The 19,849-nt window shown below is 49.7% G+C and overlaps 1 protein-coding gene across 1 annotated transcript in view; it reads left to right on the forward strand.

The window, feature by feature from the left end:
• The window catches only part of SH3PXD2B (SH3 and PX domains 2B), a 102,236-nt gene that overhangs the window by 28,815 nt on the left and 53,572 nt on the right, over nucleotides 1-19,849 (forward strand). Inside the window, exons 2-3 of the mRNA XM_023259607.2 lie at nucleotides 5,291-5,371; nucleotides 16,885-16,960. Of these exons, the coding sequence (XP_023115375.1) occupies nucleotides 5,291-5,371; nucleotides 16,885-16,960 (157 nt within the window). The remainder of the gene's footprint in view (nucleotides 1-5,290; nucleotides 5,372-16,884; nucleotides 16,961-19,849) is intronic.

Here is a 19,849-nt window from a genome sequence, read left to right on the forward strand (position 1 = left end):
AATAAACGTTAAAAAAAAAATTTAAAAGTCGAGGTCAGATATGTTAGGATTGCTTTGGTTGCAAGTAATACAAACTAAAACTGGCTTACACAAGAAAGGGAAGGTTTTGGCTTGTGTCCATGAAATGACCGGGACGCTGGATCCAGGGGTTCAAATGATGTCACAGGACTCAGGCCCTCTCTGTCCCTCTTGGCTGCTTGCTTCTGTGTGGCAGGTGCTTCCCACATGGTTCTCCCAGCTAGCTGTCACAGTAGGGAAGAGGGGCTCTTCCCTGATCATGCCATCAAAAGTCCCAGAATTGAGTCTCATTGGCCTGGTTTGGGTCATGTGCCCATCCCTGAAGCATTGTGGAGGCCAGGGGTACACAGTAGTCTGGGACACCCACCCATTCCCTGTCACAAAGACCCGGTGGCGGCAGAGGAGTGATCTTCCAAGGGAAATCAGGTGCTGTTACCAAGAGGAGTAAAGAACCAGAGAAGCAGTAATGTGTCAGACAGCTGCTATGCAGGAAAGACTGTTTGCACATGTCCTGTGTGCCAGGCATCGGGCAAAGCCCCATGTACCTTAGTGATTACAGTGAGTCCTCAAGGGCAAGTAGAGAGAAGGACACTGCGGCCAGAGAGGTTGGTGCGTGTGAGTCTCACCCAGCAACAGGGCTGGCATTAGAAGCCAGTGAGTATGCCCTTTCACCCACCCCAAACCCTGGGCAAGACCAAAACCCTGCACTGGGGCAATGCTTGTTAAAAATTAGATGTGTGCCTAAAAATGCAGACATTAAATTGTGTTCACAGGTTGGTTCCGCTAAGCCAATTAGGCCTGCTGCAGAGTCCTTGTACCATATGTACAGAACTTTAAAAACTATAAACAAGAGATCGAAAATGAATTGTGTAAGCAGAATTTTTTTCCATTTATGGGAATGTTTTTCTTACTGGTTTTCAGAAAACAATGAAACTTTGATGGTCAACCTTTTTTTTTTCCCCTTTTTTTTTTTTAGTTCACTCAACGAGCTTTATTTTGATACTCGCTTTATTTTTTTTTTTTTTAACATTTATGCATTTTCGAGAGACAGAGTGTGAGTGGGGCAGAGGCAGAGAGAAAGGGAGACCCAGAATCTGAAGCGGACTCCAGGCTCTGAGCTGACAACAGAGAGCCCGACGCGGTGCTCGAACTCACGGACCGTGCGATCATGGCCTGAGCTGAAGTCGGATGCTTAACTGTCTGAGCCACCCAGGCGCCCTTTTTCCCTTGTTTTTTAATCCCCATTAGTATTATTCTTGACATATGGTCATCCAGACTTTGCTTAAGCATCCCCCAGTGACAAGACTTTTGGTATGGTATTCTCTGGGCCTTAATTTACCCATCTGGATGTTGGGCCATTGGATTGGCTGTGTCCCTCTCAGTGACAGAAAAGCCTCCTTAGTGATGTCCCTGCTCCTTGTCAAACCATTTTTCACACAGCAGCCAGAAGGATACATAGGAAAACTTTTTTTGAAACATACGTTCAATCATGTCACACACACACACCCCACCCTTTGCAACTCCTTAACAGAATAAAAGCCCATCTCCTCCCTGTGACCTGCAAGCCCCTCGTAATGCCACTGGTGCTTGCCTCCCAGCCCCAGCCTCCTTCCTCCCCCGACTCTGCTTGCCATGACGGCCTTCCTGCACCTCAGACATGTCCTGAACCATCCGGCATCCGCATCTTTGTTCATCCTTTTCTTTCTGCCTGGAATACTCTTCTCTCAGTTCTTCTCCCTGCCAGCTCCTTGTCCCTCAGGTCTCCGTTCAAAGCCTGCTTGCCCCAGTGGGACTTCCCTTCCGGGGACCCTCATCCACCCCAGCCTCCCCCATTGTACAATCATACCAGACTTTGGGTCCTTCCTAAGCACTGACTGGAACTTATAATTCATACGTACTTGCTTGTCTGCTGGTCTGTTGCCCATCTTTCCATTTCCCAAGGGCAAGGTCTAGGTCGCTCTTGCTCTTCATTACGTCCCAGCACCCAGAGAGTGCCTAGCACACAAGAGGTACTTAATAAATGTCATAGAGTGAATGAATGAATGAATGACAAATGGGAGCCATTCAGAATCTCTGTGCCGGAGTCTTGATGAACAGAATGGATGTCTTTTTCATAAAACTGACAACTATCTGGATGGCTTTGGAGACAGTTCTTTTTTGTCAGAAAATCACCTTTCCGAGGTGACTCCTAAAGGATGTCTTGACCTGTTCTTTGGCTCCATGAGGTTCCCAGGACCAGGGAGCACCAACAAGGGAGGGGGGTGGGCCCAGATGCCCAAATCTCTGATGTTGAAATAGCCTGTTTTTATGAACAGGGTGGGACAGGCCCTGGGGAATCAGAGTGCGGGGTACTAAAGTTTCTTGAACTTTTCCTTTCTGCCAGGCAAAGAGCTCAGAGATTTGCCTCTTATAATCATCGTAACAATGTGTGAGATGGGCTTACTGACCCCATTTTACAGCTAAGGAGGCTGTGGCCCCAAGGTTAGGAAATTGTGTGAGTCTAGAGCCCAGGTTTCTTCCTCTCCATCATGCTTCTTTGAAATAAAATCCATGTTGGATTTGGAGAGGTCATTCGTGGTGGACTTAGCTTGGCACTCAAGGGCACTTCCCACCTTGTCCTGAATTACCTTTCCATTATTCATTTCTTCTACCTGTGAGACCCTGGTGTTCACACTGGTCCCTGGCTCCAGCCCCCCATGGTTTCTCCACCCTGTTCCATTTTGAATGGAAGTTTCCTTGTAAAGTTTCCACATCGTTCAAAGTGCACCATGATGACTCCAAGCTTCAGAGAGCTCTCTCCTACCTCCCATCCTGCCTCGGTCAGGACTAGATTACCTATGTCAAAAACCCAACTTAAACTGGCTTCAGAAATAATTCGAGAGGACAGGTTTGGCCCAAGGTTTCTCGGCTCAGTAAACTTGACAGACCAGGAGTAGATTGAGCTTCAAGCAGAACTGGATCTAACGGTTCGACTGTGTTCCCAGGAACCTGCTGATGTTGGCATCCTTGCAGGCAGTAGTGAGATGGCCCGCAGCAGCTCCAGATCTACTGCCTAGCAGCCTAGCAACTTCAAAGAAAAGACAGCTTGTCTTTTTTAAGGGTTGGAGCAAAAGAGCCGACTCTTGCTGGCTCTGATTGGCCCAGCACAGGTCACGTGCTCATTTCTCAACCAATCACCATGGATCATGAATGGCACCCACCTCTGTATCTAAGGCACTGTGCTGGGGTGGGGAAGGAGGTTCCCAGGAGAAAAGTCAAAAAAGCTTTGGTGGGAAGAAAAGGGAATCAGAACTGGGCAAAAAATAACAGGTGTGCACTGCCCACAGGTTATTTTCATTTACGTATGTGTTGTCCCTCCAGCCACTCCTCAGCTCATGACCTCCATCACCGTCGAGCCCATCGTGTTTATACAGCATTTCCGCCTTTCCAAAGAGCTTTCACATACATCCTTTTTAATTGTCCAGGTGGTGTGCGGGGCCACGAGGTACCGCCTCTGACCAGCTGCCACCTCAGTTTGCCCAAATTTGTCATCATATATTATTTTCTGCATGTGCCGTGACTTGTGACAATGATTGGAAACATGGCCCTGTGGTTGCCCCCCCCCCCCCCCCCATCGTCGATCGCGTGAGATCCTTACACTGTCACCCTGAACAGATGCTGTCAGACCAATTCACCAATGAGGAAACATACCTGGAGGGAGAAAATGACTTGGCCCCAGGCCCCTAACTGGTGGCAGTGGCGTGAGGCTTAGCTTATGAGGAATACCAGAGCGCTAAGAGCCATAGGTCTCTGCGACTTTTGACAAAAGGCAAAGTGTTAAGAATGACTGGAAAAATAGCCAGCCCCGTGGCTCTCTGGATTGAGTGGAAAGCAAGAAGTCCCTGCAGTGCTGAAAATAACACTATCTCCCGAGATGAGCAGGGTGTTAATGTTTTCCATTCTTGATTTCACTTAATCCTTTGTATAATTCTCAGAGGTGGGAGTTATACCCATACTGTTGAGGAAGCTGAGGCCCAGAGAAAGCAAGTAACTTCTCCAAAGCCACACAGCAGGTCAGCAGCAGAACTTAGATTCAAACCCAGGTCTTTCTGACAGCCCTGTGCTTTACTCCAGAGTCCTGGAGATGGAAGAGCTCCCCGCCCCCACCCCCAACTCTTTCCTTTCATTTAAATCCAAGTTAGTTAACATGTAATGTAATAATGACTGCAGGAATAGAATGTAGTGATTCATCACTCACATATCACACCCAGTGCTCGTCCCAATAAGTGTCTTCCTTAATGCCCCTTGTCCCTTTAGCCCATCTTCCCACCCAACACCCTGTCAGCAGTCCTGAGTTTGTTCTCTGTATTTAAGAGCCTCTTATGGTTTGTCTCCCTCCCTGTTTTTATATTATTTAATTTTTTTAACATTTATTTATTTTTGAGAGACAGAGACAGAGCATGAGCAGGGGAGGGGCAGAGAGAGAGGGAGACACAGAATCTGAAGCAGGCTCCAGGCTCCGAGCTGTCAGCACAGAGCCTGACGCGGGGCTGGAACCCACAGACCGTGAGATAATGACCTGAGCCAAAGTCGGACCCTCAACCGACTGAGCCACCCAGGCGCCCCTGTTTTTATATTATTTTTCCTTCCCTTCCCTTATGTTCATCTGTTTTGTGTCTTAAATTCCACATATGAGTGAAATCATATGGTATTTGTCTTTTTCTGACTGATTTCACTTAGCATAATACCCTCTAGTTCCATCCATGTAGTTGCAAATGGCAAGATTTCATTCTCTTCGATTGCCGAGTAATACTCCATTGTATATATATACCACATCTTCTTCATCCATTCATCCGCCGATGGACATTTGGGCTCTTTCCGTACTTTGTATTGTCAATAGCATTGCTATAAACATTGAAGTGCGTGTGCCCCTTTGAATCAGCACTCCTGTATCCTTTGGATAAATGCCTAGTAGTGCAATTGCTGGGTCATAGCAATTTAATTTTTTGAGGAACCTCCATACTGTTTTCCAGAGTGGCTGCACCAGTTTGCCTTCCCACCAGCAGTGCAATAGGCTTCCTCTTTCTCTGCATCCTGGTCAACATCTCTTGTTGCCTGAGTTGTTCATTTTAGCCATTCTGACAAGGGTGAGGTGGTATCTCATTGTGGTTTTGATTTGTATTTTCCCTGATGAGGAGTGACACTGAGCATCTTTTCACGTGTGTGTTCGCCATCTGGATGTTGGAAGAGATCCCTTGGTGTTAATGCCTGTCTCCTCTGTCCCTCTCTATAGGTCTATATCATCCGGGTCACGTGGTCCAGTGGCTCCACAGAGGCCATTTACCGGCGCTACAGCAAGTTCTTTGACCTCCAGGTAAGGATTTGGAGTCTCCAGTGGGCTGCGGGGTCGGAAAAGTTTAATTGGACTAACTTTCCATTTTGACTTCATGGTCTAGATGCTCACCCCACGGTGGACACAGAGTGTTTTGTTTTGTTTTTTATTTCCTAGACTTAAAAATGATGTCCATTGTGCTCCCTTGAGCAGCACAGCTACGGAAGTCAGAATGATACAGAAATTAACATGGTCCCTATACAAGAATGACATGCAAATCTGTGGAGCATACGTTTGAATATCCCAGGAGAAAAAAACCTTCCTGGCTTCAGGCACAGATTGATCCAGGGTTTTCATGGTACCACCTCCCCCAGCTCCTTCCTCTCATCCTGCATTCCTACTTTCAGTGGTGTTGGCTTTATCCTCAGATCCCACGTGGTTACAAAACGCTCTGGGATTATACTCAGCAGGAAAGAGTGAAAGGTCACTTCCCAGAAGTCCCGGCAAACACACTGTCCTGCACGCCATCCTATCTCTTGACCCCACATGTTCTTTTAGAAGCTTGGGTGATATTAACCACCGACATCTTGGTTGTGTGGACCTGATCCATTCCTAAAAATGTTGAATAAAGAATTTTCAGAACCTGTATTTCATTATTTTAAAGGAAGAGGAGATGATAATGTGCTTCTCGCAGGTTTCCCCAGTATCACTAAAACAATCTCAAACGCCTACATAACAAACTGCCAAGAGTCGTTGTGTAATGTCAACCAACAGAGACTCCTGTTACCTAATTATTAAAATGCAGTGAACTCATTAGTGGTGTTCTGTGTTGACAAAATGCAACAAAATTAAAGAGTACCATATGTAAATTATATTTTTCTTCTAGTCTACAGCAGACCTAGAAGTGCACAAAGAGACTATATGGTAAGGTTGCTGAGACTGTAGCTAAAACAGACTTGGCAGGAGCATCATGGGGGCCAGGAAAGGGCTGAACCGTGGGGGAAAGGAAGGGAAGATGATGCCCAACACCTTTGAACGTGATGAGCTGGAGGCATCGTCCTGTCTGAGAAGGACCAAGATCCACACCCTCTTTGCCAGGTGCAGGGGTGACTTAGGCAGATCTATTATAGCAGATCTTCAGTTCAGAGATTGAAGTTGCTAGACTGACTTTTCACGCACAGAGGGTCTGTGTAGGGACGACCACCTGTATTTTGCTTTCAGAGGCCTCTTGCCTGCCTGACACCTCCAAGAAGGATGAAGGATAAGAGGGGACAGAAAACGGCGACACTCAGGATTGCTGTCCCGGGGATTGTGGGAATCCACAGAGCAAAGTGGCCACTGGGCAGCTTAGGCAGGAAGAGAGGAGTGGAGTAGATTTATGGGAGGAGGCAGGTGTGTCCCATGGAGCCCCAGAGTAGGAAATGAAGCTGGCCCCACAGGGCCCCAGAACCAGCACCTGATTGACCCTCAGAGGACCAGCAGCTCCCCAGCCGTCTGTCATTGTGGCCACAGGGTCTCCCATCAAGCCTATTTTGTTTAACTGCTAGCTTCTCTGGACCGGCTTCGTCCCCTAGCCCATTGGCCCACATCCCCCAGACAGCACCTCAGTCCCTCACTTTTCCCTGTTGTCAACCCTCTGGAGTTTCTAGGTGCCGAGTCCAGTCTCCAGGAGAGAGAGAATCTGATTGTCCCAAGGGTCCTAAGTGTACCTCCAAGCCTGTCAGCTTGGCCAGAGAGGTTGGGGTGTTTGCTCCGGCATCATCTAGAAGAGGAGGTTGGATGAAGACGGGAGTGAGGAGAAGGGCATATGGAAATGTCCATGGCTGCTGTTTTGCAGCCAGCAGGGCGGCATACCCACGGCTTTAGACCTTGACCTCTGGGGTTAGAGAGACTGGGTTCAAGTCTCAGCCTCGTGTTTCAGGTCTCAGCTTGGTGTCACCTCTGTATGCCTCTGAGACTCAGCCTCCCCATCTGCATGTTAAAGAATGAAAGAACTTTCCTCATGCATTCTTGGTGACGGTTAATCGAGCTGCGCCTTGCTCAATAAGCACATTAGCTGCCATTAGCTGTCCCTCAGTTCAGAAGGGACTTGCCCGAGGTGACATCATTTGGGAATGCCTGAGCCAGAGCATGATCACGAGTGTCCCTGGCCCAAAGCCTGTACTCCCTCCACTCTCCTGTTGTGACTCAACTTTCTTGTTTCTACCAGAACTTAAAAGTGAGGTTTTCTTCCCCACTCAGCATAATTGGCAATAATTGGGGGTTTGGTATAGCATAAATAGCTGCCTCAGACTCCCCTCCCTGTTAGTCCAAAGGCAGTGCTTCAGCCAGCCTTAAAGAGGCCCAGATGGGTGGCTGGCGTGGGAAAGTCATAGAATTCCAGAGGGTCCTGCTGTCCTAGAAACAGCCACCCCCCAAAACCCAGAGGAGGAAGCTGGAAGAGCGCAGGGCGGGATCCCACCAGCCAAAGTCAGCTGTTCCCGAAGAGCAGGCAAGGAGGCCGGCCCGTGTGGGGCCGTGACACCCTAAAGTGAGGTGATTTCATGATCCCACCCTCCCCTTCCTCCTGTCTGGCGAGTAGCCTTGGCTTTGTCAAAAGTAACTTGGCACAAAAGAGTATGGAGAGGGCCAAGCTTTCGTGGAGAAACAGCTAGGCCAATGTGGCGTAATGGAAAAAGCAGAGGGCTCGGTCAGGAGACTTGGGGCCCAGCCACCTGTGCTATGAGGCCTTGGGCACGCCTCTTAACCCCTTCGTGCCTGATTGTCCTCACCAGTAACAAGGTAATGACAAAAGAAACAGCTGGCATTTCTGGAGCACGGACTGCTAAGCATCTAGATATAATGACTCACTTAAGCCTCATATTAAGTTTATTAAATTACATAGATGAAGAATTCTAGGCTCAGAGAGGTTAAGTCATTTGCACAAGGTCACACAGCTAGGGAATGTCCGAACTTAGATTTGAAACTGGGCGGGCGACGCCAGATACCGCACTCTTTGCCACTGTGCCGTCTAGTGTCCCTGTCTCTAGTGGCTACTTCACAAAGTTTATATGGAGTTAAAAGTGATGATGTGTGTCCAGAAGAGGCAGATCCGTAGAGACAGAAAGCAGATTAGTGGTTGCCAGGAGCTGGAGGGAGGGGCAAAAGGGGAGAGGCTGTTATTGGGTACGGGGTATCTTTTGGGGGGTGATGGAAATGTTCTGGAATTAGGTGATGGCCCTGGTTGCGCGGCCTTGTGAATGTACTAAACACCACTGAATGGTACACTTTAAAGGGGCGAATTTTATGGCACATGAAGTATCTCTCAATTGCTTTTTTAAAAAGAGTGATGATGTGTGTGAGCAGTCTCTGGGCTGTCAAGCCCTGAGCAAATGTCAGCTGTTGGGATTATTGATGGGCGTGGGTTGCTGCTAGGAACTGGCACGAAGATCAGAGGAGGCGACGATGCCAGTTTAATAGAGTGGTTAAGATCCTGGGCCTTGATCCAAATACTGCCACTTACTGGCTGTGAGATCTCGTTTTAGTCAGAACTGTTTTAGTTGCAGATGACAGAAACCTAGTCAAAATGGATTATTCAAAAAGAGCATTGATCGGCCAAATGTAACTGAGATGTCTAAGGGTACGGGGCTGCAGGTGTGGCTGGATCCAGGAGCAAAAATGTCCACGAGGACCTGCCTTTCTCCACTTCTTAGCTTTCTTCATGCCCAAGCAGGGTGGTGTGTGATACAGTGGTGGCCGCAGCTCCAAGCTGTATCCAACAGGTCAGCTCAGTGGCTTCAGGAAAAAGAAGAATGCCCCCAACAATTTAAGCAAAAGTCTCATTGGTTCATCTTGGGTCGACGGCTGGGTCAGTCCGGGCCAGCCTGGGGACTGGAGGAGAATCAGTGTAGACTAATCGAGGAGTAGAAATAGTCCCCGGAAGAAATCAGACAGCTAGCTGCTTCCAGAAAGGGAGAAATAGCCTGTAGATGACAAAAACCAGTAAGTGTTCCTTCTGGTCGGGGCGAGACATTCAGGCAGAGGAAATCCTCTCCAGAGAGGCTGCCTGGAATAGAAAGAAGGAGCATGACTCAGGTTCCTTTGTGGGAAGAGAGACTCACAGTCACCAGCGAGAAGGTCCTGTTTACGACAATTCACCTTCCAATGTGATTTCCTAACCCTCTCACGCTTAGAGGAGCCGGACCCTGATCGTCATGCCTGCCACTACTAGCTGACATCTGGCCACAAGTCTCGTTGACATGAGGGTGCAGGTAACAGAGCCCTGGGCTTGGAATGGGCAGACCCGGTGTCAGGTCCTAGTCCTCTGTCTTCCCAGCTGTGTGGCCTTGGGCAGGCCACTCAGCCTCTCTGAACCTCCCTTTCTGCCCTAGCCTAGGCCCACGTTGGAGAGTCCATCAGAGTGTGATGGAGGGAGCTGGCCTCTGAGCAAGATGCCCACAGCGTTGAGGGCAGTGCCCAGAGAAAATGCATTTTGGTTGAGTGGCACAGTAACAGTGTCAGCAATCACGTACTGAAATGGGCCAGGTGCCCATTTTCTACGCCGCCTCGTTTAGTCCTGATTTGCAGGCCTGAAGTCGGTATTGTGCCCATGTCACAGATGAGGAAACTGAAGCTCAGAGAGGCGGAGTCATGTGCCCAGAAACAGCATGGCTAAGATTCAGGCTGCGACACACTGAGTCTGAAACCTGGGCTCCTAACCACGGAGCCCCTCGGCCTCCCTGAGACCCAGAATTGCCTTCACCCATGTCTCTGCAGAGTTAGCTTTGCCTCAGAGTTCTGCCTGTAGCTGGCCTTCAAAGACCCATTTGGCACTCCTTCTAGATGTGGGCAGGGCCTATCCTCAGGGCTACTCCGAGCAGACCACAAGCCCTTCACAAACGGGCCTCAGATGCATGAGGGGGTCCGCTTTACACTGCACCGTGCGACCTTTGCCCTCTGAGTTTTCCCACTGGTTCATTCTATCCCCTGGGCTGGGGTCATGGTCATCCCTGGAGCCAGGACTTCCCTCACAGAAGGCACGGTGAAACACGTGCTGAGCCAGACCCCAGGTGTGCAGAGAGGGACCTCTGTCCCAGCCAGGGAGCCCAGGCAGAGCTTGCTTCCTGGAGGAACAAACATCTGAACAGGGCCTTGACAAGGAGTAAGGAGTTGACCTGCCCGCAGGACGGGGGGAGGGCTTTCCACAAAGAGGAAACCGCGTGTGCAAAGGTGTAAAGGCGTGAGGAAGCAGGACTTTTAGGGCGCCCTGCAGAATTACAATGGTGGGGGACACAGAGCCAGCTGGGTCACTCTGCCCAGCAGGGAGCTCACATGTGTCCCACGTGCAAGAACGCTCCATCTCTGAGGACCCAGAGAGGGCTGTTCCTAGGCACAGGGGCGCTCGCGGGATGCTGCGCCCTGGACGCCGCACATCTCAGAGCTGGAGGCAACCTGGAGGCAGCATGTCGATCCGCGCCTTTGTTTCTCGCCAGAGAAGGGAACTGAGATCCAGAGATGGGAGAGGCCGTCCCAAGTCACACAGCAAAGTCATTTGTTTCCCACTGTGATTGAGACAGGACTGGGTTGTCCCCCTGCTGAGAGTCTAGCTGCCCCCCCGTGCACTTCCGAGCTTTGGGGACTGTCTGCCCAGGAGCCCCCACGCTCCACCCCAGGGGCCAAAGGGAAGGGAGTGTTTTTCTCGTCTCTTCTGGGGGCAAGTACAGGGGTGGCAGAACCGAAGAGCTCTCACTCCCCAGGCGGGCCTTGCCCACCCCGGGGGGGCTTCCCAGTGAGATCCTAGCCCACAGCCGGCTGAGGAGCCCGCCACGCATATTTATCCAAATGCTCGGACACACTCCTTTGCACAGACGTTCTCTTCTGAGATCGCAGCGCACCTCCCACGTGTTGCACGCGCTTCATACACTCCTCCTTCCCTTCCGTCTGAAGAGCTCTTGCCACCTCAGTCGTGTGTCGCTAAGAAGACAATACCGTCGTTGCCCTTTTCCACACAGTTAGCAAGTCCTTCTTTCTAAACTAGAAAGAAGCGAGACTGTGTTGGTCAGTTGCCTCTGCATCCCAGCCCGGGTCCTGTTGCTCCACCTGGAACATTATAATGTAACTTCCCCTCTCTTAGGCAATGGCTGGCCAAACCAGAGAGCCACTTTCTTTTACTCATTTGTTCATTCGTTCATCTGTTCCCTCTTTGCACAGTTGCTGGCACACACCAGTGGGGAGGTGGTGGGGCAGGCCAACGGGCAGGCAGACCAGTGAGGAGGTCAGACTGAGGCAGTGGACTGAGGGGCAGTCGGGAGAGAGAGATGGATCGGTGGGACGAGAGGCGGGCCCCACGTGGCATGTCCACCGGGACGCTGGAGCAGGCTAACCTTTAGGCCAGCTCCTCGAGGGGACAGAAGCCCCAAGGACAGCGAGCCGTGTCACACAGGTCCTGCTTTGAGGACCACGCGGCCTCTATCCAGCCAGCGGCTGCACATGACGGTCCCCATGGGCCGCCCTGGCTCTTCCGGGTTGTGAGGCTTGGTGATACTGAGGGAGGAAAGCCCTCCAAGTCCAGTCTGCCACTAACACAAACCACGTGTGGCCCTCCATGCCAGCTTCCATGCTGTTTTCCTTGGACAGCACGTCTCCTTTCTCTCTACCACAAGCTGATGTCTTGAAAACTGCTGATGGAGGGTTCTCTCATCCCCCTCGGAGGCCTGCAGTGTAGCCACTTGACGTGGCTCCCTCTCCCTCCCTACCCCTCAGACTGACTCACTTTCCTCCTTGGTTTCCAGTCCTCCTCACCCCGAGCACCACTTCCTTTTATTATCTGGGGGGAGGGGCATGGATTTTCTAGTTTCCAAGGAGAGCGGTCCACAGTGGGACTTAGCCTGGCATGTCTCTGGTCCTGCTGCTGCAGACAGCCTGGGTCTGGGGGTCCCCACAGAGTGTCTGGAACGTGGCCTGTGGGTGCCAAGGATGACGGTTCTCTGGATAGGAGCGGCTTGTGGCCTGTGAAACTGGACACACTAAGACCAGAAGCAAAACAGCTCCCAAGCCTCCGATCTTCTGTCCTTTCAAATAGCAGTCTTAGACTATAGTTGCCATTGACAGGGTGATAAAGAAAGCAAAATAAACCTGGATACGGCTAAACGAGGAGGATGGGTGTTCTAGTCCAGCCCTGCACTGTTCACTATGATGGCAGTAGTCATGTGAGGCTATTTAAATTAATAAGAATTAAATTAAATTAAAAGTTCAATTCTTTAGTCTCCAGAGCCTTGTTGCAAGTGCTCAATCTTGGAGCTCAACCTAGGGCTTAGTGGTGACCGTAAAAGGTCTATGCAGATAGAGAACATTTCCATGGTTGCAGAAAGTTCTCTTGGACAACCCAGCTCTGGCTTGTGGGGGGCCTTGGATAGTCTGAGGAGTTTTGCTAAGTTTAAAACACAGCCTTGCGATGGAATGTTCTTCAGCTTTAAAAAGGAGGGAAATTCTGGGGCGCCCGGATGGCTCAGTTGGTTAAGCGTCCAACTATGGCTCAGGTCATGATCTCACAGTTCGTGAGTTTAAGCCTCACGTTGGGCTCTCTGCTGTCAGCCCAGAGCCTGCTTCAGATCCTCTGTCCCCCTCTCTCTCTGCCCCTCCCCTGCTCGTGCACTCGCACACGCATGTGCTCTATCTCTCAAAAGTAAACATTAAAAAAAAAGAAAAGGAAGAGACACCTGGGTGGCTGGGTCAGTTAAGCATCCGACTGGTTCAGGTCCCGATCTCACGGCTCATGAGTTCGAGCCCTGCATCGGGCTCTGGGCTGACAGCTTGGAGCCTGGAGCCTGCTTCAGATTCTGTCTCCCTCTCTCTCTGTCCCTCTGCCACTTTCTCTCTCTCTCTCTCTCTCTCTCTCTCTCTCTCTCTCTCTCAGATATAAATAAACATTAAAAAAAAAAGGGAAGAAATTCTGACACCTGCTACAACATGGATGAACCTTGAGGACATTATGTTGAGTAAAATAAGCCAGACACAAAATACTGTGTGGTTTCATTATATACAGTACCTAGAATAGGTAGATTCATACGGATAGACAGTGGAATGGTGGTTGCCAGGGGCTAAGGGAGGAGAATAGGGAGCTGGTGTTAAAAGGGGGATAGAGTTTTAGTTTGAGAGGATGGAGAAATTCTGGAAATGGATCATGGTAATGGTTGCACAGCAGTATGAATGTGCTTAATGCCGCTTAATTATATGTTTAAAATGGTTGAAATGGTTTATGTTAAGTGTATATAACACAGTTTTTAAAAACACACAGCCTCGGGGTTCCGGGGGTGGCTCAGTCAGTTGGGTGTCGAACTCTTGATTTCGACTCAGGTCGTGATCTCACGACTCATGAGTTTGAGCCCCACATTGGACTCCACGCTGGTGGCACGGAGACTGCTTGGGGTTCTCTCTCTCCCTCTCCCTGCCTCTTCCCTGTTCATGCTGTCTCTCTCTAAATAAGTAAATAAAACTTTAAAACAATTAAAGAAAAAGAAAATCACAGCCTCACAAACTACTAATTATTCCCAAAGAACTTTCAGAATAATGTATTCCTTATGAACAGAGTGCAAGGAGGGAGGTTCTGTTTGCGAGCACCTGTATGTCCTTAAAGGGCTCACATTCAGCATTCATGTACACAAGGACCCTGACAGGCAGGCTGTGGTCCTTGTTCCCCAGATGATGAATCAGGCTCCCTGGGTGAGGAGTCTGGCCGCTGACACACAGCTGGCATGAGGAAACATCAGGATTTAACCCCAGGGCTGTCTGGTCCCCAGGGGTAATAATAATCTGTGGTTACTCTTTGCAGCATTAAACCCAGGTCTGCTGTCTCAAATTAATAAAGAACACTTGGGGAGACACTTCAGCTCTTTGGGCCATGCTTGTCTGGGTAAAAAAAAAAAAAAAAGCAAGTCAGGACAGAGAATGAGAGAATAGCTTCCTAAGCAGACTGTTGACCATAAGAAACACTGGGGGGAGGCCTCTTCAGCTGGCATGCACATTCGGACAGGGGCTCAGAAGGAAGCCTGAAGAATGGAGAACGGGCATGAGAGGGTGGATGGATTACTGGTGCAGACCCTTTTTTTCCCCCCTAAGTTCCCTGTAATGGTGTTTCAGCAGTGTCTTAACAAATATAATTGAGAAGGACAAAAAAAGATGGTGTCGGGCAACAGCTATAATCGCTAAAAGACTGCAGCTGGGACTGATGGGTCACCCGCTTTTCAAAAGAAAACACGTTCACCTGTGCCCAGAATGTTACATTTACTACATCTCGGGCTGAGTTTTCACGTTGGCATGACATTCCAAAGCCACCTCTGAGGGTGATCTTAGGGAAAGAGGATGGGATTTACATTAAGATACTTGAACTGGCCGGACCGCCACTTAGCTGGGCGACCTAAGGCAGCCGTCGCTCTCTGCTCCCCAGTTTCCCCCCTCTGTGACATGGGGAGCATACGTTTATGTCACAGAGTTATTGTAAAGGGCAGATAAAATCATGCATAGGAGAAGTCTTGTTAACTGTAAACTGCCAAGCAAATGTTAGTAGCGGTTACTGATTGTTACTTAATATTAGTGACATGAATAGTATTAAGTAGGGTACTTGGCAAACATGTAAAGCTGTCCTCCACAGTTTTCACTCAGTGAACGTTGGTTGCTTTCGTCGGTTTTTATTGAGAGCCTACTTTGTGCTGGCTTCGAAAAACTCCTGGGTTTGAAGCAAGAAGCCTGCCTTTTCCAGAAGGCCCGCCGTGGCCTCGCCAGTTGCTGAACTACGTGAACCAAGCATTTCCCCATCACCACACAGCACAGAGTAGGGCCGGGGGTGGGGGGGGTGGGAACCACATATAAAACCATGGCCTCCGGGCAGCCCTTCAGGGTGCTGGCCAAGCTGAGGGGGACCCACCTCCCTGGGGCATCCCATAAGACAGCACGGAGGAGGCATGAAACCCCAGCCCATTTCTCGAGCCTGAGGAGCAGTCCGTGTTAGTTGTTATCTTCGCTGCTTCGTAGAGGCGGGGTGTGCGACGGCGGAGAAGCCATGGACTTCCATCTCTGGCCCGTCCACTTGCTGGCTGCAGGCCTCTGGCAGGTTTCTCCACTCTCTGGGCTTCGGTTTCCTGGCTAATCTTGTCCACCTTGAAGGAGCATTCTGAAGATTTAGTGAGAGCCTGTGTCTAAAGATTCGAGTCTGTGCCTGGCACGGACAACCTGCTTCTCTTGCTCTTCCGGCCTCTTCTCCCTCCCCCTGCGCAAGAGCCCTGCTTATTTCTCCAGGGCTAGTCAGAGCTTCTCTCCTTCTATTGGAGGGACATCTTGAAAGCCAGGGTGACTCTCTCCTGGAGGGGAAATGATGAGCAGGCTTCCCACATTCCAGCCATCGCTCTGGGACACCCCAGACTCCCTTTCCCTCTGCTTGAATCCTGGGCCCAGATACCAGTAGGATGGTCATACCACCATGACAGAGCCTCTCTATACAACAAGGGTCAGCTCTCCCTTGGGCTGCTTGTCCATCAGAGGTCGTTGGGGGCTCCGGACCCTCAGTGGCAGAGAAGCCAGGGTCTGGAGTGTGGCCGGTCACGTGGGCAGAAGGACGTTATCACGCACCGCTCGTAACTCGTCCACCCCAAAGTGACGTGTGTCTTTTCTCCCTCACGTTTAACTGGCCGTGTCCCAGCTCAAGTGCGGGGTGGGAAGTACAAATCTATCACGTGCGCATCTACCGTGAGAAGAACCAGAAATCTGACGACAGCCTTAGTCACTACCACGGCCCGGCCTTAATCCATAAAGTAAGGCTGCAAGTTGGTATCATTTTGGCCAATTAAAAGTTGAGGCCCAAGGTATGTCGCTTCCCCAAGACCACAGCTGCAGGTCCTTGTGATTTTGTGTATCAAATCCGAAGCGTCGTCTCACTGGTAAAGGTTTTCAGTTCGGGTACTCTGCCCTTGTTCTTTCTCACCCCCACAGCAGCCTACGCCTCTCCCTGCAGGCACCGCCTACACCACCCTGTAACGATCCGTTTCCTTTGCAGTCTCTCTCTAGACTGTGCATCTTTCCATCTCTGTACCCCATGCGCCTAGCACAGATTCAGGCACAGATGTATCTGTTGAGCCAAGCTGGGGAGTCTTAGTGGGGCATGGGAGTGTAATGATTCACAGGCATAGACCTAACCAGACTGAGTCGTACTGGTTTGTTACTTAACAAAACCTGCAGTTCTTAGGAAGCAGATTAGCCTGCTGTCAGTGGGATTCTGGTGGCTCTGGGGGTGTTGTTCACATTTCAGGTCCTGTGGCTAGAGAACCCCAAGAAAACTGAGAATGGTCTCTCCCAGCTCTGAGCCTTCACTAATATGGCGGCTGTGGACATAAAGAACTGTTTCATGGAGAACCTAAGTCCAGTTGACATTGTCTTTCCCATGTGCACATGTCTGGGTTTCTGAAAAGCTGAACAAAGTGAGCCTTTATGTATCAAATCACATATTTCACATAATTCCCTTAAAATGTCAGAGATGCATGTATCATATTAACAGCTTCCATTTTTGCTCTTTTCTCCCTGTTTAGATGCAGATGTTGGACAAATTTCCCATGGAAGGAGGACAGAAGGATCCCAAACAGCGGATCATTCCCTTTCTGCCAGGTAGGTGAGACACATGCTGTCAGAAGGGGCTTCTGGGGGTTCCAGGACCGCCCCCAGATCGCTCAGCTCAGTTTCCTTGGGGCATAATACTAATGACCAGAGTCCCAGTCATTTGTGGAAATTAGTGCCTAAGAATATGGGCTTTGGGGTTAGATGCCACACCATCTACTTAGGCAAGATACTTCACCTCCTGGATCCTCAGTTTTTTCTGTCTCTAAAATGGGAATAATTAGAGCTCATAAAGTTTTTGTAGTGAGTGGCATCTTTATTATGGCTGCAATATTAATTTGCTATCGCTGTATAATGAATTAATGTCAGTTTAACAGCTTAAAAGCCACACTCATTTATTATCTCACAGCTCAGTTGGTCAGAAGGCCAGGCAGTTCTGCTGGGTTTTCTGTTTAGGGTCTCATAAGGCTGAAGTCATCATCTTGGCCAAGCTGGCTCTTAGCTGGAGGATAGGGGCATTTCCAGCCTCATTCAGGTTGTTAGCAGAATTTACTTCCTTGTACCTATAGAGCTAAAGTACTATTTCCGGTGTGCCTGGGTGGCTCAGTCAGTTGGGCGTCCAACTTCAGCTCAGGTCATGATCTTGCCATCCGTGAGTTCGAGCCTCACATCAGGCTCTGTGCTGACAGCTCAGAGCCTGGAGCCCGCTTCAGATTCGGTGTCTGCCTCGCTCTCTGCCCCTCCCCCACTCACGCTCTGTCTCTCTCTGTGTCTCAAAAATGAATAAACATTTAAAAAAAAATTTTTTTAAGAGTTCATACAGTTACAGTATACCTCCCTAGCTAATCCAGCATAATTTCCCTCACTTACAGTGAATTATGGCATATATTGTAACATGAGCCCAGGAATGAGATCTCATCATATTCACAGGCTCTGGGGACTAGGATGGGACGTCTTTGGGGTCCGTTTGAGAAATTCTGCCTGCGTATCTACCATAGCTACCAAGCACCTTCTGAGTGCCCAGCACCACTCTGGGCACTGTGGAGGAGTTAATACAATCATGGCTGGTCCCTGCTCTCAAGACATTAAGTGTTCCTTTCCCCCGCAAAAATTCCCTTACCGAAGGAACAGCATGAAGGCTTCAGCTCAAAAAACGGGGCTGCCCGAACCAGAGTTAGTGCTTCAAGTAGTAACATTGGATGTCTACTGCAGGCCAGTCACTGGGCTAAGTGCTTTACATTCATTACCACATTTAGTCTTCAGAACAACCCTGTGCCCATTTCACAGATGAGGAAATTGAGGCTCAGAGGAATTATAATCATTTGCACAAGTAGCAGAGCTGGGGTTAAACACTGGTATGGCTGGCCCCAAAATTCATGCCTAAAGTCAGAGGGCCCAAGTTCAAATCCCAGTGCCCTGCGGATCCACTCGGTTACCTTCGGCAAATTATTTAAGCACGCACATTATTTCCATTTGCAAATTGGAGATGATAATGATGCTTAAATGATAAAGTTGTTATGAGGATTAGCTAAGGGACTGGCACAGAACTAGCAGCAACCAAGCACTTACTATTTTTATGTACAGACAATCAGCAAAGTGACAATCGCCCCAAATCACAAATATTTAGCGCTGGGAGGGCCCTTTCCATCTTTTTCATTTTGCAGACAGGAAGCAGACCCAGAGAGGAGGGGGACTCCCTAGGTCACACAGGAGCCCACTCTCCCCTCCCCCGCCCCAGAGTTCTGCAGTTGGCAACACATCGAGTGGGTTCTTCCAGATGTTAGCATCATCGAGTGGGTTTAGAGACAGGGTAGATGTATTTGCCAGGCCCCCATCCACTGGGAGAATCATTTGCCTAAAAAAGCTAATGTTTTTAGTTCTTCCACGGAGAAAGTGTGCAATCACCCTGGAATTTTTGTTTCCTATTGGAGAAAACCCAGTGTACCGACTGCAGCTGCCAAATAGCAGTGCCCCACAGCGTGTGCTTTAAAGTCCAACAGACCCAGTTGTGTGACTTCCAGCAGATGACATCCCCCTGCCCCTGCGCCTCAGTTTCTACATCTATAAAATGGGACCATGACTCCCCTTTTACAAGCTTCTTGCCCTTGGATATAGTGGGTTCTCTGTCAAAGTCAGAACCAGGATCCTGGGATATTCCTTTGGAATGTCTTGGTATTCATATTTGAGAGTCATACATAAATGATCAGTCTGAATATTCAAGTTGAACTGGACTCTAAATGTAGGCCTTTCTTCAAGGAAAGGAAGGAAAGCAGTAAGTTGTAACTCTTCACTGGATGAAAGGCAAAACCAGCTCTGAAAAAACTTCCCAGGACAGGGAAGCACTTGAACCGACCCTCTCCCAAGCCCCTGAAAGCTTTTGTGGTTATGTAATCTTCCACCCACGAATTTATGAAAGTGCTCTTCTCAGAGACTCAGCCCCATTTGCCCTGCTCAGGGTACCGACTTGCAGCTTGGAGTGGTCTGGTCGGGCCCCAGGACCCCTAGAGCATTCCTTCCCGGCCCACCCCTTGGCTTTTCCTTGAAGCCGAGGCCAACGGCAGGGATACACGGGAGACACATCCCCTCTCCTCGGGGTCAGTTTTCTGCCAGGACTGCCGCGTCAGCAGAACAAAAGCAAGTCTCATGTTAGCACAAAGGCAGGGGGAGGGGAAAGGAGCCCTGTACAATTTTCCATCCCAGCAAGAGCTGGGGAAGCCAACTTGGCAGAGGATGCAGCTTGAAAAATAAGACTTACAGTTTGGCCTTCCACCGCTGTGGAAAACAAAAGCCTGCCCATTCCCACCAAAGGCTGTGCTCTCCGCTGAGCACCCTTTCCACTCCAGGAAAGCTGGCCTGCCGGGGAAGGCTCGGGCTCACCCTCCTTCCCTACAGCTCACACCGAAAGGCATCAGGTGCAGACGAGGGGCCGTTGCCCAACTG

Source organism: Felis catus, chromosome A1 (assembly GCF_018350175.1).
Source record: "Felis catus isolate Fca126 chromosome A1, F.catus_Fca126_mat1.0, whole genome shotgun sequence".
Classification (NCBI taxonomy): Eukaryota; Metazoa; Chordata; class Mammalia; order Carnivora; family Felidae; genus Felis; species Felis catus.